Source organism: Solanum verrucosum, unplaced genomic scaffold, assembly GCF_900185275.1.
Source record: "Solanum verrucosum unplaced genomic scaffold, falcon-dt-bn FXZP01000064.1, whole genome shotgun sequence".
Taxonomy (NCBI): domain Eukaryota; kingdom Viridiplantae; phylum Streptophyta; class Magnoliopsida; order Solanales; family Solanaceae; genus Solanum; species Solanum verrucosum.
In genome coordinates, this window is record NW_026020144.1 from 2,318,440 (window position 1) to 2,346,344 (window position 27,905).

At 30.3% G+C, this 27,905-nt stretch overlaps 4 protein-coding genes across 8 annotated transcripts; 1 reads left to right on the forward strand and 3 right to left on the reverse strand.

Annotated features, from left to right (window-relative positions):
- Window positions 1-579: 579 nt before the first annotated feature.
- On the reverse strand, window positions 580-1,623 carry LOC125827546 (F-box protein CPR1-like). Its single transcript, XM_049506836.1, has one exon. It carries the CDS (start codon window positions 1,621-1,623, stop codon window positions 580-582), a length of 1,044 nt encoding a protein of 347 aa, XP_049362793.1.
- A 4,234-nt stretch (window positions 1,624-5,857) lies between these two features.
- On the reverse strand, window positions 5,858-7,738 carry LOC125827549 (uncharacterized). Its single transcript, XM_049506843.1, has 2 exons — window positions 7,605-7,738; window positions 5,858-6,509 (listed from the first exon to the last, which is right to left on the reverse strand). The coding sequence occupies exons 1-2, from the start codon at window positions 7,631-7,633 to the stop codon at window positions 6,161-6,163; spliced, it is 378 nt and encodes a 125-aa protein (XP_049362800.1). The 5' UTR covers window positions 7,634-7,738; the 3' UTR covers window positions 5,858-6,160.
- Window positions 7,739-12,812: 5,074 nt separating this feature from the next.
- LOC125827547 (uncharacterized protein At1g01500-like) lies at window positions 12,813-17,634 on the forward strand. 5 transcript variants are annotated; one of them, XM_049506838.1, is made up of 3 exons: window positions 12,813-13,283; window positions 14,135-14,991; window positions 17,241-17,634. In XM_049506838.1, exons 2-3 carry the CDS (start codon window positions 14,296-14,298, stop codon window positions 17,463-17,465), a joined length of 921 nt encoding a protein of 306 aa, XP_049362795.1. In that variant the 5' UTR covers window positions 12,813-13,283; window positions 14,135-14,295; the 3' UTR covers window positions 17,466-17,634. The 5 variants fall into 5 exon arrangements, with proteins under 5 accessions (XP_049362795.1, XP_049362794.1, XP_049362797.1 ...); XM_049506837.1 differs by having other exon boundaries at window positions 13,103-13,319; XM_049506840.1 differs by having other exon boundaries at window positions 13,112-13,244.
- Window positions 17,635-18,102: 468 nt separating this feature from the next.
- On the reverse strand, window positions 18,103-22,828 carry LOC125827548 (uncharacterized). The gene is made up of 6 exons (XM_049506842.1): window positions 22,658-22,828; window positions 20,422-20,521; window positions 19,736-19,912; window positions 19,018-19,116; window positions 18,670-18,915; window positions 18,103-18,587 (listed from the first exon to the last, which is right to left on the reverse strand). The coding sequence occupies exons 2-6, from the start codon at window positions 20,479-20,481 to the stop codon at window positions 18,303-18,305; spliced, it is 867 nt and encodes a 288-aa protein (XP_049362799.1). The 5' UTR covers window positions 20,482-20,521; window positions 22,658-22,828; the 3' UTR covers window positions 18,103-18,302.
- Between the last annotated feature and the right edge of the window lie 5,077 nt (window positions 22,829-27,905).

A 27,905-nucleotide genomic window follows, 5' to 3' on the forward strand; every position in this document is an offset into this window, starting at 1 on the left:
GAACAAAATTGTAATAGAAATTTTGAGTTTGATTATTAGGTATGAAAAATATATTGATAGGGGTGCATTCTCTTCTTTAATGAGCTTCACTCGACATAAATTGAGATCCAATGTGATCATTGGACACTATACAGATAATAGTATACATACGGTATATAAAACAAATCTTGCCTATTCAAGGAAAATTAGGGATTGAATTTCGTGTGAGAGAATTTTATTTTCAATCAAGCTTATTCATAAGAAGATTCAAGAAAACATAATTTCTACTTGCTATATGAAGACAAGAGAGAAATTAGGTGATATATTCACGAAGCTTTAAATGAAACTAGAGTAAAATACCCTTAATTATATCAAGTTGGACATTATTAATAATATCTATACTTCAACTTGAAAGGAAAAAAACTTTAATGAAATGTGCTATATATCATTTGCTCAAGTAATTTTACATACTTATAAGCTCAAATACAAACACTATATGCATACAATAGAGTTATAACATTAAGTAAACATGCTTATACTTCACAAATAAATGATTAGGTCGCATATCATTTGATCTTTTGTACTCGTTTAGAAGCTCGATTAATGGTCCAATTCTCCATCATGTCGTTGTTTAATTGTGACTAAACTCTCATTATAATAAAATACTCCACATCCACTAGCTTTTGCATGCTTTCCTATGCCTGGACGTTGAAATGCAAGATCCTTCAACTTGTTAGTTCGAACATTATAGGAGATCAGTCGAGAAGTTCTAGTTGCCAAAATGAGAGAGCTATCATAACAAGACTTAATAAATGGGAAGCATTGAAAGGTAACAAGTTTGTTCCAAACCCCTGGTTGGATCATTACCCATATAGCATAATCAGACATATTAAGGTCGTTCAAACTCAAGATGGCAATGGAATCATCAACCAACATCAAACCAAATACATAAGTATGAATATGTGGCCCTTCAATCCCCTCAAACATCTCACTCCCAAAGTCGAATAAAAGAACGGTGTAGTAACTAGGGCGGCACCCTCTTAGCAGCCAGTAATAAACTCCATTAGAATAAGCAGTACCAAATGTTTGTTTTACGCCTGTAAAGAAGGGGATTCTATGTTTGAAAATTCTCCATGAGTCCCTGGAACATGAATAGACTGCTGCTAAATTTTCACACAAATAGCAAACCACTTTATAGTCATTAGTCAAAAGGTCTAATCCTAACCCGAACACAGGGCGATCATTGATCATTGGTGGAGGGAGATGGAGGAGTCTCACCTCCCTAGTAGCAGGATTCCACAATGCACACGAATGCACATGATCAATTACTCCAAACATTAAAAACAAGCCGTTCACAGAACCTAAAAGGTATGCCATACCTTTAAACGTTTGGGGATTTTCTTCAGAAATCAAAGTTAGGGAACGAGAGTCATAACGATCACCATAGTTACCAGTATTATAAAGCAGGAGTTGTGGCGGATTATTCTTGCTACAGTTCAAGTGTTGTTGAACGAAGTTAGGGGTTTTGATAAGAGCATACCAGTTCTTGTGGACACATTTGAATCGCAACAACGACTTTACAGGACACCTCAACAGAATCTCTTTCACTATATCTTCAGGAAAATTAGCCACACAATCATCCATCTTAATTTAGGTTTCAATAGAAGCTCTTTAAATAGACAAAGGAGAAAATTCTCTCATTCTTATCCTTCATTTTTGTTACCATAATTCAGTTTACCAGCATTAAATTTTGTTCTAAATGTAGTCATGGAAATCTAAATGCTATTTTCCTTCTTTTCTCATATTAAATAAATTGTGTTCTACATTTAGTTATGGAAATCTAAATACTTTGATTACTTTCTCAAATTACTTTGACTATTTTATCTTTACCAACCATTTAAGAAATCAAAAATAAGAATTAACATTTTTTATTAATTTTATCCATATGCTCTTCTGACTAAATGTATTCATGGAAAAACTAAACAATGGAGGAATTCCTTTGAAACTTTACGATATTCATGCACGTGATTGATACGATTTACACTTTTAAAAGAATTAGTTTTAAGGACAAAATAAAAATAAAAATAATAATAATAATAATAACTAATTAAATATATCTTGATTCTATAAATTGATAAATGAATAACTTTAGTAATGTGAAAAAATAATATAAATTGTGACGAATATTTTTAGTATTCTTGACAAATAATTTAGGACTTGCAAGCTAAATAATAAAACATTATTAGAAAAGCACGTACGCTTTGTTGTAGTATGAATTTATTGAAGCTCATTTATAAAGTAAGAAGGCAGAATAATCTGGGAGACCTCTGTACTTGGCTCCGTTTGTCAGTTGAACCCTCCTACTCATCACTTTGCCAACCAAACCCTTAATCGCATCAGAACACAATATTTTAAACCCCTTTGACCATTGACCGAGCTTATGTGACATTAATATTGGTGAGTTGGAAATATGTGTGATTACACGCGCTTGAAAGCGAGTTAAAACAAAATTTTACTTTTAAAAAAATCAATTTAACAAAATTAAAAAATAAGATCTATCTTCTTCAACCCTCCTTCACCCACTCACCCACCTACCCCACAACTTTCTTCTTCTCCACCAGCCCTCTCTCTTTTACCCCTCACCACAGCCGTCAACTTTCTACTTTCTCCGGTCCATTCTTCTTTCTCCGGTCCCACATTCACTCTTTTCCGCCTCTTCTTCTTCTTCTTTTTTATACAAATCAGTAGCCTCAACTTCTTCTAAAATTTTCATTTGTTAGGTTTGAAAAATATTAGTATCATTATTTTGTTAGATGATTTCAACGAGGAGATGTGGATAATGTGAAGGATGATTGTGACTATTGAAAATTTTAAAACTCCATTGATAAGCTTGAAAAGGCTTAAAAATAATAAATGGGTATTGTGAATTTGTAAATGGTCTATTTGATTATTATTTTTTTTTAGCACTTAATTTTGTGCGTGGCACTAAAAAATGATGTGGAATTTCACGTGTAATCACGTCCATTACACGCACACTAACCGGAGGAGAAAAAAGCTTAAAATATTGTGTTCTGATCGGTTTAAGGGTCTAGTTGGCAAAATGATGAGTATGAGAGTTCAACTGATAAACAGAGTCAAGTACAGGGGTCTCTCAGGTCATTCCGCCAATTAAGAAGACATTGAAGAATAAAGATCATCAACTTGATAGGACTATAAACAAACATTGGTAGATATTTTTAACAAATATAGTAAATCTTAGTCAGCAGAACAAAATTATAGTAGAACTTTTGGATTGGAGTATTAAATATGAAAAACATATTGATAGGGGCATTTTCTTCTTCAATGAGTTTTACTCTATATAAATTGAGATTTAACGTGACCACTAGACACTATATAAAGATTTTACAAGTAAAAAGATTAAAATAACATTATTTTAAATAGCTACTCCCTTTATTTCATATTAACTGAATTTTTTATTTTTTTATTATTGAGTAATTAAATTATTCAAAGTTCAAGATGGATGTTTAAATTCTTTTTCATATTTGTCCTTTTTTTATTTTTTCTAGGAGATAAATTACACTATTTACGAAATTATATTTTTATGATTTCACAAAGAACAATAGTGAAAAGTATAATTCAAATTATGTACTTAAATGTATTTTTTTAGTAATATATTGCCTTACAAATTCAATTAATACCAGAATAGATGGAGCATGTCAATGCACATTTGGAGATATTACTTGAAGATCACATACATAAAGAGAGAAATCAGCACCCATTCAAAAATATATAAAGCTGTGTTACCAAATTTAGCTAAATATATTTGTTTTTGTTTAATGTGCAAAAGTAATACTAATATTCTAATCAGTCTTTGCTGGAAATTGAAACGCTTTCTCATTAGAAAAAAACAAATATTTTCGACAATAATTGAGAACGTAAGAAACAGCATATGTTATGCATTATAATCATATTTTTTTAATTATAGACAGATTAAGAATTTGAAGTTTATTAATTTTTGCGTTAACCTCGAGTTATAGATGACAATAATTATGAGTTCATAATCAAATATTTATTGATATTTCACAAATTTCTTAATATATTTTTAAAGAAGCGAATGTCATTTAAATATTAGGAGAGGAGCTCTAGCCATTTTATCTTATATTATCCGTTGAGCGAAGATCGCTAGTCAATTAAGGATTATTTTAGGTGAGAAACTATTTGTTTTTTATATGCAAATGTTTTTTAGTTTACGACAATAGAGACCTTTTTTCTTGTTAATTTCAATAGTATAGAAAATTAGAGATTAAATTTCGTGTAAGTGAATTTTTATTTTCAATCGAGCTTACACCTATAAGACTAAAGAAAAAGCCAAATTCATCAAACTGATAAAAAGAATAAGGAAATGTATCTTATTCCGATCTACTCAATATAATATTGATGGAATTAATATATAGTATAGATTAAATTAATCTTGAACCTAATTATCATTTGAACAAATAAATTTTTTATACTGGTAATATAATTTCTCGTTTGCATCTTCATGGAGTTTTGAATATACAAAATCAGAATAAAATCTATTGAATTCATCTAAATTCTGTAACATATAAGCTAGCTCCACCTCTATCTATAATTTAACTACGTACCCTCCGATTTTTTTTTTTTTACTTACATAGTACTCCATAACAAAATTATAAGTTTCTTCTAAGTGTGAAAATTACAAATTAAAGTGAGAATACACATCATTCATCATCGATCGTTAAATAATATATACATGCAGTATATAAAACAAATCCTTCCTATTTATTGTGTGAATATAAATATTTTGAAGTCAAAAACAAAAGTTGGTTGGCCCATTCAGAAGACCCAATAAATGATGAAATAATACTATCACTGCAAAAGATTACAGAGAAGAAAAATACCTCACGTCTACCAAAATCATGAAAAGGACAAACTTTTTGACAATATATCAATTATCACCTCAAATTTCCTCTTTAGCAAAAGCAAATAAAAAGAAACTTCTTATTTAAACACCCTCTTTAGAATAAGAATCACCTAAATAAGTAAACTAGAGTGCAAGATACTTGTCATAACAATATATTCAGTGTAATTATATAATGAATTTATAATTACACTTTGAAGAGTTTGAAAAGGTAAATATACACAAATCTTATTCATACCTTTATGAAATAAAAAGATTATTTCTATTATACTCTCGATTCAAGAGAAAAGTTATCAAAATACAAATGCAAGAAAATACAATAATAAAATAGTAAGACATTGAGAATTTGAGATAATAGTACACATCAAAGAATAAGAAACTACACAACTACTACATTTAGGATGAGAGGAGATGAGAGACTAGCATCCTATCTCTTCCGCAAAAAATGTGACAATACTTGCAATATTCCAAAATAATTTAATTTAACCTATGTTGATGGTAAAAAAAAAAAGTTATATAAATAATATGTTATATAGGAGTAATAAATTATATATTTTATTATCAACTTACTAATCCCACTTATTATAAACAACTTTACTCTAACACAAAAAAAAAAACTACTTATTTTTTCAAGTTAATATACATAAATTATACGCTAATTATACACATATTAATCAAGTGCATGTTGCATGAATTGGTCTCTACAGAGCTTATCCGAGCACTAGTTGTTAGCATATAGAAATTAAACTCTAATGAATAAAACTCTGTATTTTTAAGTTTAATATACATAAATTATATACTGATTATACACGACTATACACATATTAGTCAAATGCATGTTGCATGAATTGGTCTCTATACAGAACTTGTCCAATTTTTCTTGAAAGGAGATCACACTTAACACAAAAAGTCATTAACATGTCATATCACAATTCAATCCAGAGTGTAAAGCTAATAACCAATTCCTCCCTAACTAAAATGTTTCTCACAATTAAAATAGACATACTAAACACCAAAATAAAAATATTAAAAACTAATAGCACTAAGAATTAAACTAGGAAAGTAACAAAAACCAGTAGATGAAATTAAATTTACTTTGTTTCAAAAATTACCTAAAAGAAAAAGGGGGATTCTTGAAACTTGATTTTTAGTAGCTCAACTGGTTTAGCACATCGACCACCATCGATCGATACAAGTCATGTTGGAGGATAAGTGGGAATATTGTTGATCGAAAAAATTAAATTAGCAACTCTTTCTTGGTTTGCTTTTTCTTCTAGCTCTGCTCCTTGTAGGTTGTTGTTGTTGTTGCTTTTGTGGTTGTAATTTTTTTTCCTCTTCAAATTCATCTTCTTTTTTGTTTTCTCCTTGTGATTCTTCAACTTCATTTGTTTTGAGTTTCTTTAATTCAGCAGAAACTTCTTCTTCACCATCTTTAACAATACTAATAATCTTTCTTGGTCTTCCTCTTTTTCTTGGAGTAATTTGTTGTTGTGAATCTCCACTCATTGCTGATGATTCTGTTATTGCTACTGATAACTCCTTTGTTTTCTTCACAACTTTCTTCTTTCCCATCAATCTTTGTGACAATCCACTAAACTAATTTAGTCATTTTAAAAGCTTAGAAATTAGAATATGATAAAAATAGAATCTTGAAAAATTCCAAGAAATAAAAATTCTGCTCTCTTTTAGTATATATATGATAACAAAATCCAATCTTGAAAACTACCCCAAAAAATAAAAATCCAAAGTTTAAGGTTTCTAGAGCTTTCTTTTTGTACATATGATAATTAAAATCCAATCTTGAAAACTACCCACAACATAAAAATCCAATCTTTAAGATTTCTAGTGTTTTCTTTTGCATATATAAACTACCCACAAAATAAAAATTCAATCTCTAAGGTTTTTAATGTTCTCTTTTGTATATTATTACCTTAAAAATCCAATCTTGAAATTACCCACAAAATAAAAATTCAATCTTTAATGTTTCTAACTCTCATTTGCATATATAGCCTTAAAAATCCAATCTTGAAACTACCCACAAAATAATAATTCAATCTTTAAGGTTTCTAGCATTCTCTTTTGCATATATTACCTTTAAAATCCAATCTTGAAAACTACCCACAAAATAAAAATTCAATCTTTTAAGGTTTCTATTGTTCTCTTTTGCATATATAACCTTAAAAATTCAATCTTGAAACTACCCACAAAATAAAAATTCAATCTGTAAGGTTTCTAGTCCTCTCCTTTGCATATATAACCTTGAAATCCAATCTTGAAACTACCCACTAAATAAAAATTCAATTTCTAAGGTTTCTAGTGTTCTCTTTTGCATATATAACCTTAAAAATTCAATCTTCAAAGTTTTTGGTGCTCTCTTTTGCATATATTATACACTCTTAATAAAATCCAATCTTGAAAATTACTCAAAAACAAAAAAAATCAAAATCTTTAATATTTTTGGTGCTCTCTTTTGCATATATCTATACACCCTTAATAGTATATATGATAAAGAAAATCCAATCTTGAAAATTACTCAAAAAAAATAAAAAAAATCTTTAAGGTGTATGCTGCTCTGTTTTGCATATATCTTGTACCCCCACCCCCTAGTAATTAACCAAAAAGATTAAAGACACAACATACCCAAAGCAAAGATGATAAGAAAAAGTAAAAGAAATGAATAACTTACTTTTGTGAGATGGTAGAGCCAATAATCATAAGAAATAACTCATATGTTTAGCTCTTTTGGTGCTAAGCAAAACCTTTCATCTTTTCATACAAAACCATAGAGAGAGACTTGAGTTGAAAAAAAAAAACAAGAGTCAATTATATATGAAAAATATTAGAAGCTACAAAGCAAATATTTCCTTTTTTCTTGACTTATCTATTCATTCAACCTTCTATTTTCCCCTCTTTGCTGCCAACATGGAAAACAATAGTTCCATTAGAATTAAAAAAAATAAAAATAAAATATTATATATATATATATATAATATGTACAAATTGTAATTGGCTGGACCAGCTGTTTAGCAAAGAAGGGAAGAGATAATAAGGTGGAAGGAAACAAAGCGGAAGGAAGAAAAAAGAAGAAGTGAGACAAATGGGGGTACTATGGTCAAGGAAATAATATTAGGAATCGTTGGTACGTGAAATAAGAATAAATTATTGAATTATGTTATTTTGAATTTGATTATAATATTAGTTAATTTTATTATTATAGTATTATAATGATGTGACTGATTATCTCGTATAAAAAGTGAAATAATTAATTCAATTAAAACTCATGAGATGTAACATATATACAAAGATAATACATTTTTAGTTATGAATATTATTTAGTTTCAAGATTATTTTACTTCCATCATTTAACTATTCCATATAAAAAAATGAATAAATAGTAATAATATATCCTTATTTATCCTATATCACGTACAAACACATGTTAATTTCAACGTCAGTCAAAACTAAAATGGAGGTAGTGTGGGAAACCGTGGGCTATCGTTTAATTTTTTTAACTTATTTGTGAACGTATATACACGTTTGACAGAAGTCTTGTTTCTATACTTTTGACTAGAGCTTTTAATTTCAAATTATAAAAATGAAGTATTTTCAATATGAAACACTAAATCTCATAGTTTAATAAGGGTCTGATATATTTCTTAATTTTATCATTTAGAATTGATATATCTCTTATTATGAAAATGGCTCATATATATTTCTAATGTTATACAAATGGCTCACATTTACTCTTTTTCCTCTAATAGAAGTAAAAAAAATTAATTCAAATTTAATTTTTTAAATTATTTAAAAAATATATAATCCCATATGGATATATTTAATCCTCTTCAAACATATATTATTATTTTTAACTTTTTTTTTGTTTCAATGACTAATTTAGATTTATTATTTTGATGGTCAAATTTATTTAAGTTTCGCTAATATTCTTGTAAAATTTATTATAGATGACCCAATTTTTTTCTTCAAATACAAAAACAATATTACAATATTATCCGTAAAAAATAGTTTTAAATTATAATATAGCAACAAAAAAATAGTTTTAAAATGAAAGAAAAAAATAAAATAAGAATAAGAAATTCAAATAATGATAATCAAGAAGTCAAAAAATAATTTATGTCCGGAAAAAATTATAACATACCTTGAAATTTGCTAGAAAAATCATATATGCCCCTAAATAATTTTTTTAAAAAATCAAAAGTCAAAAAATATAAATTTAAAACTAATTTTTTCACTTCCGTTAAATGAGGGGTATATGTGAGCTCATTTTGTAACGGTAGGGGTATATGTGAGCTGTTTGTATAACGGTAAGGGTATATATGAGTCTTTCATAACGAGGAGAATATCAGCTCCAAATGACAAAATTGGGGTATATCATACCTTTTTCCCTAGTTTAATAAATAAAATTATTATGTAAATTTGAATTAATTAAATTAATAATTTCAGACACATAATAATTTTTTTATAACAAAAAAGTGATGAAGGTGTGGGGTATTTTTAGTGATCAGTGTCACAGTCTGACCATTTCTGTCGCCTTTGACGCATGTGGGGTTTTGATATTTTATTTTTTTGAAAAATAAGAAATTGGTTTAAAATGGGTCTTATGTTAAATATTTATTTGTATTAGATAGTATTTTTTTATTAATTATAAATTTATAATAATTAAATAATTTAGTGAGATAAAAATGTGTATTAATCATATTTAAGTACTATAGTTTTGTATTTTAATGTGTTATATGTCTATTGACTTGATATAAACATGATATGGTATAAAATATTATTTTTTTAAAAACAAATTGCAAGGTTGCCCCCAAGTATATATCACAATTAAGTTTTTTGAATTGTTTTAGTCCAACTAATATCAAAGTTATTAGTTTGACGAGATAAATATGAAAATGACAAAATAATGACAGAACCAGATTTTAATCTCCTTGCTCATATTTAGGTTGGTATATAACCGGTTTTACTCATAACTTGAAAACACATGCGCAAAAAAATTGTGGGCTTTAGAGATCATAAATACTATAAATTAGCAAAAGTCTTTGAGGATGGACACGTGAAATTTAGTGAGAGAGAGATGACTAATTAGGTGTGTGTGAACAAAATTTCATATCAATAACAAAAGGAAAACACATATAAGATGTTGGAATGACATGGGGTGGGTGAAAACTATGTTTGACTTAACGCAAAATGAACAATATTACAACATATTAAAAGTATAGGCAGATGATAAATGGTAACATCAAGATGTCGCATCATACTTTTTCGAACTCAAATTTATAATTTTAAAAATATGATAAATTTAATAAAAAAAATTATAAAATTTAAATTTTAAATTTGTCGATCCGAGTCTATTACCAAACCAATAAACTCTTTAGTTGAAAAACTTAGAGCAATAATTCAATTATGTACTCGTGTGTGCATGCATATTGCTAGCTTTGTTTCATTAGGCATTTAGTGGCAAGTTGAGTCTCGATAGAGGAGCCTATTTTTAGTTTATATATACATGTGAAATATCAATGGGACAAAAAAAAAGATTTTTTCTTAATTAAAAAACAGTACCATTAAGCAAGTGGGAGAACAAAGCAAAACCAATAGCAACTACATAATTATTAGATGAAAAGACATGTATCATCATTACAAATTCAGTCGGTTAGAATTACGTAAGTATTAATAACTTATATTTTAATCAACTATTAAATAATTTCTAATTTATATTTGTTTTCGAATTTGTGAATTCATATTTGAGTTTTTTATCCTAAAGTATATGTGTAAAATGTTTTTATGACATTAGTTTGCTATAACGTTATTAATATTCAGACAGATAACATCATTATAAGGAAATTGTACTTTTCATTTCTAAGTTGGTACAGCTATAACAAGTCAGAAATAATTTATCTATTTTATAAAGATAAAAATAAATTTGCACATATTTTATTTTTTCTTTTTAAAAATTCACTCGCTTATAAAATTACACTAAATGTATTTTTATTGTTATACAAAATCCTACCATTAAAAATATTACAAAGAAAACAATTATTTGACATTTTGGATACATTGATAGCATATTGCCCCCCCACAAGAATTAGTGATGAGATAGACACTAGGCAATGTATGACCAATGAATTTTTCAGCCTTAGAATTTGGATTTATAAACAATAAAATAATATTTAAAAAATAATAATTTTACCCCAATAAACTATCAATCTTACAAAATCGTTAAATCAATAGTTCCATACCAATGAATTAATAACATTTTTTCGAATCAAGTTATTGATTTTACCCGATATATGCACATCCCTAGTTGGAGATAGAAGATTGGTTTGGGTTAAGAGTGACAAAAATAACTATCTAACCCGTTTAAGTTTGAGTTGGTCATTAATACACAAATCAATCTATCGAGACGCTGAATGATGTATTTGAAAGCGAAACATGATATATCAGGACGTTGAAGAATGTATCCGATAGCGGGACGCAATGTGTCGGGAGCTCAATTAATTATGACCCACCGGAATTTAGCTATTAAACCCCTACTTTAGCCCATTATGGAAAAACAGATTCGGAATATTAACCATTTATGACCATCAGCTAGTAGCCCACTAAAGTAAATAAAGTAGTTGGGCTTTGTCATCTAACTTTCGAGCTAATGTCCAATAAATTGATCCAACACTTGCCCCTTCATGTCTTTATGACATACGGAAATTTCGTTAGTTTGGAAGTTAATTATTTAGATATACGTTAGTTTATAATATTACAAATCTTATCGGATTTTGGTGCGTCTAAATACTTCAAGATACATGTATCTATGGAATACATTGGGTCAAAATCAAGTGTAATTCGTTGTAGATACTGCATCCAAGTGGATTCACATGTATTTGAGATACATAGACAAATCTCGCTCGCCGGTCTCATATCCCACTTGCGTGTATGGTATCCTAGATACATGTTTCTGGTGTGTTTTGCATGCATTTGAGATACTTAAACAAATCTTACTCGCCTCTCTCCTTATTTCAGTATATCTTGTAGCAAAAAAAAAACATGTACATATCTAACTTGAAAACTAGTATGAAATTATTAATTAGTGAGATGAAATGCAATTATTTCAAGCTATAGGGGGAATCAGTAAATATGATAAGAATATTTATGTAATTAAGTAGTTTCTAATAAATATAAGGGATCAACACTTGTCAACCACAAAAAATAGCTTTGTTTTTTTTTTTCTTTTTTTTATTTTCCACCCGGTGTTCAATGACTATATTAAAATCTCAACTAAATATGACCGACATATTGAAAGGCCTATTACTTCTAGTTAAGTGAAACATTTTCACCATTACATCGCAAACCCATATTAATAGCTTTGTATCTTTATTGCTTGCCACTATGATAAGTGGGGTTTCACGAAATAAATTAATTTTTAAAATTTAAATAAGGTAAACATTACATATTTAAATAGCTAGTACTTTTTTCAAAAAAATTGACCAAGGGTAAGTTAGTAAGTTAGTAAGTTTGTCCTTTTCTTCAATTCAATTAAATAATACACTCAAAATTCAACAGTAGACGTGGTCTGCTTAGTGGTGTAGCGGATATGATTGCTTAGCTTTTAATTAGATGTTTCGAATTCGAATTTTAAGTATAATTTTTTTTTAATAGGGAACACCTCTTTTGAATGAGATCCTACATAATGTGAATCTGAAATAATCAAACTCTAATATAGAGATCGAACACTAAATAAAAATAGAGATGTGGTCTAGGTTCAAAGTTGGTCAAAATCTACATTCTTCAACCTAAATATCACTTTCAATTAAATTAAAGATGCCGACCTAGTAAAAATAATTTTTAAAAATAATCCCCTTATCAGATAAGGTTCAATTCTAATTCAAGATCTATGAGTCACACCCCTTCAAAATCACTATCAATATTTTTTTTTTTGGCTTCCGAATCATGTTTGATATTTATATTAAAGTTAAATTAATTCAGATTAACTTCGAGAAAAATATTTTCTATCAAAAACAATTTCATATCTAAGGCGGAATCCAAAACTTGAAATTAAAGGAGGCCACATCCTTTTGGTGGTCAATATTGTTTTTTATTTTGTATGAACTTACTGATTGGATATTTTTTGTCAAATAAACTTTTTCTGATTTATTTAAAGTCTATATACACACACATACATATTATATACATACACACATCGAGAAAAAAAGCTGATTTGTTGGGAGGAAGACTCCAAAAAGCAGCATCACTGTACTTTATTTTGGGCCACAAGATTTGGAGAAAGGCAATCAAAGGGAGCAAGCTCCTTCATTGGAATTTTGTAAGTGATTTGATAGATAATTTTGCACAATTTGGGAAGGTGAGCTTGTGGTTGTGGATTTAAGATTTGACCTTTGTAAGTTTATTAGGTTGAAAAAGATTTCACCTTTTGTCTGTATTAAGAATTTGAGTTAGGGGTATTTATTCTTGATGGCTTGCAATTTTATAGCATAATTTTGGGAGTGAAGGAGGTGAAAAAGATTCAATCTTTATCACCTTTTAGACTTCTAATCTGTGGTTCTGCAGGTGGGGTTGTGTTTGATTTTGATTATTTTGTGTTTTCACCTTTCTTTTTTTTTAATAACAAGATTAGTGATGAATTTGTGGATAATATTGTTCTGATGCAATTTTATAGCATAATTTTGGGAGTGAAAGAGGTGAAAAGGTAGAAAAAGATTCAATCTTTATTACTTTTTAAACTTCTAATCCATGGTTCTGCAGGTGGGGTTGTGTTTGATTTTGATTATTATGTGTTTTCACCTTTCTTTTGTTTAAAACAAGATTAATGATAAATTTGTGGATAATGTTGTTTTGATGCAATTTTTGGTTAAAAACAAAACAATTTGTGAGTAATTCATATGAAGCTTTTTTCTTTTTTTGTGAATCTTTATGTTTCTTGTTCGTGTGATCCCCTCTATGTTTGGAATAAATTACCTTTTAATCCTTTTTGTAAGGTAGTGTAGTATTCTTTTTATAGCCTTGATTCTGTCTTTTCTGTTCCTTGTATCAAGGTATTCTGTTCCTGGAATTCTGGTTTTTTGTGGTACCTGACAAAATCTTCATGTCCATTTATGCCTTCGGTTTCGGTTACGGTTCTTGTTTTGTTTTCTTTACAAACTATTAGTGCTATATGATTGTCTGATTGGAAAATGAATGGATGTATGTTGTCAGCCAGATCAAGATACTCGTGAAGGCACCGTGTTGAGTAGGGATTTGAATTGAAACACGGTTCCTAGGCCTACGGGGGTGCCAGATTTACGGTTCTATGATCATGTTCTTGTTATATGAGTACATGGTGAAGGATTTTAGTGAGGGATAAGCAGCTACGATACATGGAGAATTCACGTGAGTTTCTAAGCAATGGAAAACCAGCTGATCCTGGTCTTCAAGTTATAAGGCACCCCTCTTACCAATCTTGTGGGAAATTATCGTTATCTTGGTTTGATATTAGAGTTTTTTACATCAGAATCAGCAATTTTATGGTCGATGATTCAACCCCAGAAAGTCTTACGCTTAACCATATCCCTCTAAGCCCCGATACGCTGCTTGAAGTAAATGGTAAAAGATGTTCTGTGTACTCAGAAGGAGCCTCTTGCTTTCTTCGAAGGGGCCGTGTTGATAAGAAAGCTGAAGAAGCTACATTTGTGAGCACAGATAGTATAAGAGTGACTGGGAGTGTGAACTTTGAGGTTTCGTATAAAGATGATCTTTTTCTCTCTGGGACTTTGGAGATGGCCAACATCAATGATTCTCAAAACTGTCTTAGGAGATGGAGCATGAACTGTGAATCAGTTATGAGTGCTGGCACGGGATTTCTGAAGGGAAAACACATTGTGGGTTCTGAATCATTGTCACCGACAATTGAAGTCTATGTTACCGGTTGCTTCGCTGGTACACCTATCATCTTAACTAAGACTTTGCAGCTAAATCACAGGAAGAAGCACCAAAGAAAGGGTATGTTAGACTCCATTCCGGAGCATGACACATCTGAACAGCATAAAGAAGTCTCATCTGGACATGATCTGCAGGTATTATTTGTTCCTCAGACCTTTTTTTCTTATGTAATCGAAATCTTAAACATGCAAAATGGTTGATATGGCATATGCTTACAGCCAAACTCCTTACATAGTTAACCAATAGGTGGAATGAGACAATCAACATCATTGCCTTCAGTTTATTTAGTGTCTTTCTGATATTTTTCGAGAGACCTAAAAATGTTGTGGGATCTGTCTTCCTCTTTGATTCAAACTGAATGTGAAGTTATTTTAGTTGTGAAAACAAGCTGAAAAAGTTGAAAGTGGGAAAAGAGACTTTTAAAAATACATTGGGGCTTGTCATCTTTGAAAGTTTCCTAATGGTTAGAGCCTATGTTGCTCCGACTCTTCAAAACTGTCACTAGGTGCGTGTCAGGTCCTTCAAAAGTAGTGTAATTTTGGAGGATCTGACATAGGTGCGGCAACATTTTTGGAGAGTCCGAACAACTTAGGTTAGGACTGCACAAATGATCAGCTAAAGTGACTTGAACATTTCTACAATTTTTCTTTTTCAAATGACAACAGGGGTACACTATACACAATTTCATTTGTGCGAATTGTATTTAAAAAATTCTTATACGTTAAGCCCCAAAATGTTTACGTCTCTTTTCCTTGTTGGTGATCTATCAAGAAGTAATGCATGATATCTTATACACAGCTCTTTCCTCAGAATTGTTATTATTGATTGCACAGACACCTTCAAAATATATGTCTTCTAACCAAAGGTAACTACATTAATGGTATTCCATTGACAGAGTGGGGACTAATCAGTAAAAACATGACCCTGACAACTCGTCAGTCGTCATGGTTTACTCTACCATTGCATCTAGCTTCATAATGTTTCATACCATGAAACATGTTTATTTAATTTTGTTGCGAGCTACAAAAAGTTCGCATCTTTAAGGAGAACTACCTGACACTGGAAATAGAATCTTATCCTAAACATGTCAGAGGGTATGGGCAGCTCATACTTTTAAGTAATTGTTTAATATATAATTTCTCATTCTTTCTTATTGCATTGTCCCTACCTTCTAGAAACTGGCATGCATGGGAGTTTTTCATCAGGATGGCAACTAGATGGGCTGCCATCTTATTCTCATTTTCATTCCATTTCAGCTCATCAAGAGTACTTGACCATTCCGGTGTCTACTTTGAGCTAATTAGAATAGGTTCTTCCGTCATAATCTCCATAAATTAGATGGACTTTTTTGTAGGTGGTCTGAATGTGTATTTATCTCGAAACTAAATGTCAGATGGAATACAACAATAATAACTATGACTCAGTCCCAAACAAGTCAACGTCAGCTATATGAATCCTCAATTTTTCATTTGAGCTCATTTCATATCATCATCATATTAAATAAAATAAAAGTGAGAAATATGTCCAATATATATTGAAATTATAATAATAATATTAAAAGTTCTCTAACGAGTCTAAAACAAAATCCTCTACTAGTAGTTATCACATGTATGGATTTTTTTCTTCCATTGTAACCTATCTTTTGTTAATTTTCCATTGTTACCGAGCATTTGTAGCTCTTTTGAGAAAACTTCCTCCCAATTGTCTCTCAGTTGGACAATATTGAAGTGTCAGCTGCAAAAATCTAAGGCCATCCATCTTTCATCCATGTGTGAATATTCTCATGTAGATAATTGAGTGTGAATTCGTCACGTGCTATCCATCTTTCATGATTAACTTTAGAAATGCTATGATATATGAATTTTGCTTCTGATGATATCACTTGGCTCCTTGCTCCGATGTTGTGTGATTGATAGTGCCATCCAGTTTTGTTCTTACATTTTTTTTGCACTCCATATGACAACCTTAATGACATTTGTTTCTTTTGGGATATCCAATCCATTACATGACGCATATTAGCTTGTTATACGTCAACGTTGTTCCAAACTCAAGTTGACCTTTCTTAAAAGTAAATCCAAAGTTTGAAATTTTCAGCTCATGCGTAAGTATTGCCTATGTGCTGCTTTAATTTTGAAGTTGACAAAAATTAGTTGCAGTTCATCTACACTCTACAGTTTCTGATTATTAAGTTTTCTGTGTCGTTTCGATTGAAACATATTATCATGGCAGTGGTTGGTTTTAGTAATTCTTTAGTACTTATTTATTTTGAACCACAAAGTAAGTTCAACAGCTGCAATTAATTAGATGAATCCCACAGCTTCTCAGACGCGTAACTACGTGATGGTAACTGCACAGCTTCTGAAGTTCATTTTGTGTTTCACAGGTAACAGAATACAACAGAAACTACAAACCAGAAAGCGAAGAAGACTACAACAGCATGTACTGGGGACGAACAGAACTTATGGATGGTGAAGACGGAGAAATGTCCTGGTTCAATGCTGGGGTCCGAGTTGGTGTTGGGATTGGCCTTGGCATTTGTGTAGGAGTTGGAGTAGGAGTTGGTTTATTAGTCCGTACTACACGAAACTTAAGAAGGCGCCTTATGTAGTTACATAGTATACATATAAAGGCTAACAAAAGACAGATACTTGTTTTAAGAATATATTGTACTTTTTAGACATTTTCGACGTTGCTAACCATTTTCTTTTTTCATGTGTAATCTGTTTACTGCATTTTGGTGCTGAGGAGTGCAACAGTTGCTAAAGCTGTATGGACATATGTGGTTTTAGGTAACATTATATCATGTTGAGATTGTTATTTAATGTGTAAATATTTATTTTGACAAAAAATAGGACGGATTTTCATATGAGAGAACCTTATAGCCTGGTATTTGTGCCTTTTAAGCAATGATAATATATGGTGTCTCATTTAATCAGTACAGCTTGTCCTTATGACTCAATATATGGGGTGTGCAATATTATAATAAATTATGTAAATAGTAGATGTTGAAGTGTATTGGAAATGTTTGCCCAACTATAGACGGAAGATTGATACAAGACATGACACAACTTCAACTAACGAAGGCCAAAGATTTTAACAGACAAATCTAACAACCTCTACCACAGATTTTAACAACCACAAATCTAACAACCTCTACCACGAAGCGTCAAGAGTAAAATCTGCATACATCTAACAAACTTTTTGAAATAAAGAAGTTAAAGAGGTAGAGGGGGGAATAGGAAATGCTTAAAAATTTAGTACTTTTTGATTTCTGCATAAATCAAAATACAACCTACAATCAAAGTTCATCTGAAACAAGCTAATGTCTGAGAACATGATCTTACATCCCTCATTATTTATTTAAACTTAGTTAGGCATATAAGAGACTGAACTTTGTCAGTGGAGCAATCATTTAAGCTCAGGCAGTGGCTGGTAGAGCAAGAGATTAAGGTTCTGGAGCAACTTCTACTGCAGAGTAACTATCATTGCCACCGGGACCAGGGGGGTGTTTGTCCTTACCCCAAAACTTGGCGACCTTCACATCATCTTGAGCCATTTGCCTTGAGAACTCCTCGTGATCATAATTCAGTGTCGTCGCTGTTCCTCCAAACTCAGTAGGAAGATTATCCACGTCGAAGTATGACTTCATCAGTTCCGCGCTATCCTTGTTCTTTGGATACACAAACTTGACCTTTTGAAATGTTTTGGGATCCATAAAGTATTTGACAATCTGGAAAAGTAAAAAAAAGATGAGCTAGGTTTGTTCAACTAGCAGGAGGAGGTAAGAAAAACAAAGAGGACTAAAAACAAACCCTCCAAAATGTTTCAAAAAGTCGCGGTGGATTGTACAAAAGTGCTGCAGCGAGTCTCTCAGGGTAGTGGTTTTGCAAAATATTGATGGTCTCGCGAGCAGATTTTACAGGAACATTATTGGTTATAGACCATCCAGTGTAGTCAATTAACCAGGCCATCTGTTCTTGACCTTCTGGCAGATTAAAAATGGCATTCTCGATTAGATACACCAAATGCTTCATCTGGTTGTCTAGTGCTGCTGTGTTCTGCAAATATGAGCAACAATTTTAAGAATTTCACAAAATGGAATAGGAATTAAAAATATCAAAAGAAAAGTTTTTGAAGATATCAACTTGCTTGTACATTACCTGCATTCCTGGCCGCAATATTAGGACTGTCCTGCCATGGCGGTCACGAAAATTTGCTTTAAACACCTTCCCAGTCTCACCTTCTTTCGCTACTTCATTCTAACAATGCAACACCATTTCATGGTCAGCATAAGCAATTGTAAACTAGTATAATATTTTACAGGAAATTGGATCTGCAGAGGCCTAAATATGAAATTGGCAGAGCATAGAATGGTAAGGCAAATTGATTGTCGAGTGGTCAGTACAGTTCCAGTATCTCCTTTAGAATATCCACACAACATTGCAAAAGACTCATACTGCTTATATTTCAATATTAAAACTGGTCATGGTTATTAGTGTGACCTCTTATGTCCTCAAGGAAGTGGCCCAGTGTTGAGGCATGGAAGTCAAAACATGGAGATCCCAAGTTTGAATCCCAGTTACAACAGTAGGTGCGCGCCCACCAGCTGTAACCTTGGTGGCAGGACCTTGGTACTATGCTTATGGACTGGATAGTTCACCCCATAGACTAGTTGAGGTGCGAGCAAGCTGGTTCGAACACCACTAATATAAAATATAATAATTTTCCAACTAGATTTTTCATTCTAGCTCTCACTAACAAGCTTTTTTTTGTTCGATATGTAGCTCTGATAAACAAACAAGTTATCAACAAAAGATAACCACATTAGTGCAAACAACAAGAGATAACCACATTAGTGCAAATCTATTGTTCCCTTACCCAGCGAATTTCTTCAGGTTTAAACGATAATCTCCATTTAAGCGTCTCCTCCAACATCTTCTTTGCTTTATCTACATTCCAGTTCCGTGCTTCCAAATACCTTTTTAAACATGCATCAGTGCAGAACTGTGCGCTGCGCCCTGAGAGTTGCCCCAGGGAAGCCCTAAGCTCCTTAACCTAAAAAAAAAAAAGACACGCAACCTCTAAGAGCTTATACAGGATAAGAACAAGCTAACATAAGCCAATGCTTGAAAAATTCACTCTATATTTATCATCCTCGCCATGCAGCATCAAGAGGATTCAATCATCTTTCGTGAAACATTCGTAGGATAAGTATTAATTTTTCTGATAAAGTAAAATATTTTGATTCATAAACATGGCCAAAACAGTTGTATACAAAGGGTATACCAAAAAGTAAGGATAAGTATTAATATGCAAGGACAATGCATGCACAGAACATGGCCAAAACAATTGTATACAAAGGGTATACCAAATAGTAAGGATAAGCATTAATATGCAAGGACTACACGTGCACAGAACACCAACACCTCTTCCACAGAGACAATGATAAGAAAACAATTCCCTAAAAATGTAGAATCATAAATACATGAGAAATCCAATCTATAATCTAATTGAAAGCAAGAGGATATTAACATACAAAGATAAACAACAGGACTATTGGTTACCTTGTGCTGCTGGTCCTCAACCCCCTGTTCACTATTAGAGTGGTTCTTGCGACGAAACATGGTGAATGCTACTATAATTCGTCTCTTACTTGAGCTTTACCTGAAAAAATGATTAATTAAACAAGTAACAGATTGTTAATAGTTAATTTACCCATGTAGCAATGCAGATGTTTTTCTCACAGACAAACTGCCGACATAAACAGACAAGGGGAATTGGCTTTGGTAAGCAAGAATGTTGTAACCAGCCTTTTATTTGAATAAAACACTTAAGATTTGTAACAAAAATCTCTACACGCAGTTTATTGCTTCTATAAGAATCACTACAAGACAAAAAGTCAAACATATTGCCTAATCCCAGATAGGCTTTTCCCAATTACAAAACAATTTACCATCGATATCAAAGAAAGATAATGTCGCAGTCTAATATGCTTCCCCGATCAACATTTATATGTTTTGTCAAAGAGGATAACGAAATTGAGAGGCAGAAAACTTGCCTAAAGTAAATTGCTAAAGGCGACTGAGTTATTACAGGTCCAGAAACCCCCATCAGGTATTGTCAATAAACACATATCATTTTATCAAGTTGTCCACTTTCAAGAATCAGATGCATCAGCAAGTATAAAAGTAAAGTGCAGATTCTCACGACATGATAGGTAATTAGGTATTACTCTGTATTTAGAAGACAACTTGGCAATAGATTTGGGACGAGATCCTAATAAGTAATATGAAGAATGCTCAATGCATCTTTCACTAGGGATCTTTTTTATCAGGAGTTACCAGCTAATTCATGAAAGTACAAGAATCAGAGCAGCAAGAACACAAAATATTCACATTACCTATAAAAAAAATTGACATATCATATAGCATTCAACCACCAAGACTCCCCACCAAATAGGGATCAATTTTCACTGCAAGCACATACGCTTGCACTATAAAACTTGTAGTTTGCAGTTTGCCATGTTTTCATAGAATGCAACAAGACCTCAAATAAAAAAATGCTCAAGACTTCTACTAATTTAAGGTAAAGTAGACTTGAAGTGCTAAGGTATATCGCACAAAAAAAAAAAAATATCACATTCATTAATTAACGTAGGGTAAATTAGTGTCATGCATTCCACACTTCTAGCCTATGTTTTTATAGAACCACATTGCGTTCACTTGCTTTCAAGCACAAAGGAACTATTTTTATCAAGTAATAATTCAAATACAAAGGTACTCGCAACTCTTTTTGATAAACAAACACTATTGCAAACTTCTTTGATTTCAACTTATCAAAACATGGCTTCTATATAAACTGCAAATCGCAGCAAAATTAGTTACTATGCTTTCTTCTTTTTTTAAGTGCAAAATTCATCCTTTTGAGTATAAACTTTCTCAAAACAAATTTTCATTATTCATCATTTAAAGAGAAAAAGAACTATCATAAGGTCAAAGTCTGGAAGAAGTACAAGTTAGGTGGTAGACCAACAAAAATCACCAAACATAACCTTAGCCGGGGTAGCCTCCTGCTGCTTGACTCATGATCTACCAACAATAGAGAGGTGATTCAAGAATAAGAACAATCTTTTCGTAATTTTCTACTTCAATTAGGGACTACAAGATTAGAAATATTGGAAAGAAAAAAAAAACTAAACTTCCCCTAAGCCATCACAAATTTAACACACCCTGTACAGAATAATCTGCTGCCACTCAATCAACTACAGAATCATTTGTATCTATTCAGCCCTATCCAAGTTCATTTCAGCTATTCAGCCTAATTCGAGAGTAATTCAACATAAAAACAACAACAACATAGCCATTGACATCTCCCAAATGGTGTACCTAGACCTTAGCCCTTCCTCGCGTAGAGAGGTTGTTTCTATAGATACTCAGTCAAATTACAGCAAGTCAAAGTAGTTATGACGGAAATCCCAAATCAAGTACTACTAATATTTAGCCTTAGATTAACACAAACAAAATAAAAATCACCAACGCATATAACAAACAATCAACAGATCCAACAACTCCACTATAACAGCTAACACAGTAATTAAAAAACTACAAAAAAAAATCAAAAAAAATAATCAGAAACATGTCAAACCTACACCATACACAGCACATAAACTAAACTCACAGAAAAACACATAAAACACAGCAAATAAACAAACAAAACCCCAAATTCACAAGCAAAAGTAAAAAAAAAAACACAGGTAAACCCTCCGCCACCCACGGCGGCGGAAGCCGACTCTGATTATACCTGACGAGAAATGGAAGAAGAAGAAGAAGCACAAAAAGGTGAGCTTGAGGTCCTTTTTCAACCGAATGTCATGCAAATTCTGCCAAAAAATAAAATAAATGGAAGAAAAATTAATTCATACACTCACGCACTTCTTTCTCTCTCTATATCTGAAGAGCAGAGTGAGAACTACACACACCTATTTCTCTCTCATATATATATACAAAAAAATAAATCAATAGCCAAATAAAAAAATAAAAATAAAACACCATAAGATATTTTTATGTTAAGAAGCTTTTCGGCAAATTCCATATTGGTACTCTTTCTGTAACTAATTACTTGTCCATTTTGATAGATAAAAAAGGGACAAATTTTTTTTCTCTATTATATCCTTAATTTATTACTTTGAAAAATATAGAATTTCTTGAAAATCTCAAGTTTTTAATTCATTCACTTCATAATTAATAGAGGTAAAATAGTAAACTTACTCTATCAATTATTGTTTTCTTAATAAGTGTATCAATTCAAAAGTGGACAAGTAATTAGGGACAGAGGGAGTATTAAGATCAACTAAATTTAAATTGACATAATACATAAATATGATTCTTAACTTAACTTTAGCTTGCAATTATGTTTTTCAATTTTGGGTGTGCATAAGTAGTCAATTAAATTTGTACACAATTAAACATAGATACATTTGTCCTACATGATGTCTTATATGACAATTTTGTGTCCTACATGATGTTTTATATGACAACTTTGTGTCCTACTTGATGTCTTATGTGTATTATACCACGTCGGAGATGTGTGTGTCTACATATTAAATTTTATACAAATTTAAGTGTCTACTTATGTATATCTAAAATTAGAGGACATAGATGTTAGATAAAATGAAATTGAAAGATGTATTTGTGCATTATGCTATTTAAATTTAGCACAATGTAATAATATGTTTTTTAACTTGGCTCCAGCAGATATTTATGTCTTTCAATTTTGAGTTTGTCCAAGTACACACTTAAACTTATATAAAGTTGAATTAATAGGCACATTCGTCATACATAGGATAATACATGTAGGACGCTACTTATGACACAAAATTTTCATAGGACGCTATATAAGACGAATGTATCTATTTGATCAATTTTATACAGATTTAAGTGTCTACTTCTAAATACTCAAAGTTGAAAAATAAAAATATCAATTGAAACTAAATTAAAAGATGCGTTTATATATTATGTCATTTAATATTTAAATTTATATTTAAACGAAGTTAAGTAATATGAAACGGAGAAATTAACAAACTCAATAAATATGAAATGGAAAAAGTATATTGTTTTGTGAGAAAATTATGAGTCATTTATACGACTGCTCGTGGTCGTTTCCGAATGACTAGTGCTATATTTGTCTAGAACGTGATATTTTTTTCAGTCACCGTCACCACGTGTCATTCAGATCTACGTTGTTGAGTCTTTGTGGTGAACATCCACCGTTGATTTTTCCGTGAGTGTGTTAAGATCTGTCACGTTAGTCAAATTTGCCGTGCGTTACAGGAGCAAATTTTGTTGACCCGATGACTCCGGGATCCATCTGATTTGTTTTTATTTTTTTAATTAAGCTTAGTCTTAATAAGATTGGATTTCTGTAATAAATTATTTCCACCGTCTTATTTTATGTGGCATCATTAATTTAACAACGATGTTTGAGAAAATAAAATAAAATTTGTTGTTTAAAAACAATTCTTAGATACTTTTGTTATTGTAAATCATTTTATTTAAAGGTAAAAATAAAATTCTAAAGTTACTCCTTCCGTTCAATTATAGTTATCTACTATTGACTTACTACGAGATTAAGAAACAATAATTGATAGGGGTATTTTTAACAAATCGCCCTTATTAAATATAAGTCATTTAAATATTACAAAAATATATATTTAATAATAATGACAAAATAGACACAATATGATAAATTATTTCATTAATTTTATAGACTGGACAAATATTGTTGGACTTCCAAAAATAGCATAGTAAACAAGAACAAATAGACGGAGGGAGCAAATTATTTCTAATAAAAATAAAGTAATATTTTTTTGTAATTAAGTAGAAAAAAAGTGTAACATAAAATGAAATGTAGTTTATGATGGATTTGAAGCGTACTTTTTGTGTAGTGATAAATAAAGTAAAATGATATTTAATGGAGTGATTGTTTACCAAATAAAGACGGAACATTACTAACTATTTGAAATAATTTTATGACACACAAATCTTATAGAAATATGGCAATTTTTATTTGTCTTGGGGGGCGGAGGAATTGAAATGATATAAACATGTTTATTTATTTCCTTGTCCAAAAGAATAGCTTGTATTACTCAAATATCTCTTGTTCGATTGTAAATTTTAAAATTTCTATTAATTTCTTAGGAAAAATTGAGGTTTAGCGAGTTAAAGTCTCGAAATTTGATCTGATTCAATTTTTGAGAACTTGAGTATATTTGAAGATCTAAATTTTAAAATTTGATTAAACAGATATTTACAGATAAATTTCGAAATCTACTCTAAAATTATTGGTCAAACACTACATTAGTTAATATTATTTAATAAATTTACAACCTAATAATACACGTTGGATCTAGTTGTTTGATTTATTTATTTTTTAATTGAAAGGAAGAAAAGGGGAAGATGCTAATACAAGATATTTAGAATCTTGCACTTAAAGATTTGATCCCTTTTATTATAATCTTTGATTTGATGCTCATCTTTTAGTTTCATACCTTTTAAATTTTGCATGTGTGATCTTCTTAAAGCATAATTAATATCAAATTAGATAAATAAAATGGTTTGTGATAAATCGATGATTGGTGTTAAAAATATCTTTAAGTATAATGTATACTCTTAATTTATATATCAAACTTAATTAATTTCAAATTGAAATGCAGTAGATGTTAATCATCAAAACAAATTATCACGGAGTTTATAAGGGAAAAACTTAGTCAAAGTAAAAAAATTGTTTATCTTTAATTTATGAGTTTAATTTGTATATAACTTATAATTTGACCAATTTCTTTTTTAATTATTTCATCTCTAATGTCTTTTGTTATTTGAAATACTCTTTAAAAGATATAATTGTTAATATATTTTTTCTTAATTTTTAAATATAAAAATATTTTAATCAAAAGATCCTAAGGATTTATTATTAGTTTCGACACTATTTATTTTAGCCTAAACTTCAATTTATTTTCTCTTTGAATTAGAATTTAGACCACATTATGTTAAGTTGAAAAAAATAATTAGATGTCAGACTAGAATTAGAATTATTTTCTTGAGTCAAATTCATCGCCTAAAACCCTATATCATAATGGCTTTTAAATTAAATTAAATAATCTCCACAAAATGTGGAAATTGTCAAAAAGACATTAAATAAAAGTGGGGGTCCATTGACTTGAATGATTTTTTTTACATTTTTTTTTCCATATACACATTGGAGCCGGACTAAATTTGAATTGCGTCGGAAAGTCCCACTTTTAGCTTAAAACACTCCCTAATTAAGACAAGGGTAAATCACATAAATATGCTATATTAAAAAAATATTTACCATCTATAGCAATATAATTTTTCTGACTAAATATAATAATTTTTTGAAATTAAAAAATTGTACAGTCTATATTCGCTTTGCCTCTTTTTCTGCCCTTTTTTTTCTCTTCTTCCTCTGCTTCTTTTTATTTTTCTTCTTCGTCTCTTTTTGTGTCATTCTATATCTTCCTCCTCTTCTTCTTATTTTTATTCTTCTTCTTCTTTCAAATTTTCATTTAAAGAACTCCTCTAATCAGTTTTTACCCATAATTTGCAATTTTCACCCAAAAATATGAGATAAAAGGAACAGAAAAATCAAAAATTTGTACAGAATTAAGTTTTCAAGCAGAAATTTCAAATATCTAAAATTAAAACAGCAAAAGTTCACCATTGATGGTTATTATAAAGCTTCAAATTTTGAATTCATTATTTGAATTTTATGAATTTGTGATTAGTTTCCATTCATATTTAATTCAACTTTAATACGTGTGTAATACTTTTTAATTCAAGTTTAATTCATTTGGCAGTTTATTATGTTTCTTCATTTCTTACGATTAAATTACTTGTCTAATTAATTATTGATACAAGTTTTATTTAGTCTACGAATCATTGACTGCTCTTTCGTTTGTATTAGATATGTTTCATAATTGTATTAAAATTGTATTAAAATCATGAACAATACATTTAAAATACATATTGCGAATTTCACTCCCCTTTTAATGATATCAACTAAAATAATTTAGGTGACACACTTATAATACATTTATAATACATATTGCAAACATCACTCATGTTCTTAGTGACACAAACCAAAAATAATTTACAAGACACATAAAATACTTGTTTTATTCATGAATAATACAAGTTTAATTCAATCTATAGATTATTGTCTTGTCTTTCGTTACTTACACTTTTCATTCATTCTTAATTCTCTCTTCTAATTCAATTTTAATTTTGTATAATACATTTTTAATGCAAATTTAATTGTATAATACTTTGATTAGTTACGTTTTTTTATTCATGCTTAATTCTCTCTTCTAATTCAACTTTAATATTTGTGTAATACACTTTTAATACAAGTTTAATTCATTTTCAGTTTATTGGTTTATTTGTTACGATTGGATTACTTATTTAATTCATTATTGATACAAAATTTATTCAATTTACAGATAATAAAATGCTCTTTCATTTGCTACATCATTGATCAGCCAAGGATTGGAGAGATCGAAAAAGAGCTCATAAAAAAGTTTGTAGAGAGAAAGAAAGGAAGAAAGAGTGCGAGAGAGAGAAAAAAAGAGCGAGAGAAACACAATTTAATAAAATACATTGTATTGTTATATATTGCTATAAATGGTAATAATTAAAGAGTACATTTAAAATAAGTAATTATTTTTTAAAAGGGATCCACTCAAGTAATTAACCCTTAAGACAACTTCATACACCAAAGAGACTCAAACCCAATACCTCTTGGTTAAGAGACGAGAAAGTACTTACGACTTCACCACAACACTTGTGGGTACCGTACACGTGGCATATTACTAGAGATTTTGTTTATATGAGTGGTTGAGAGGTGCTCTAGAAAAATATCTAACGTTCATTGAAAACGAACCATAATTGATAATTTAAATCTAAAAAAAATACTAAAAATTTATCAATAATGATTTATTAGTTAATTACGTCAATATTAATTTAGATATTATTTT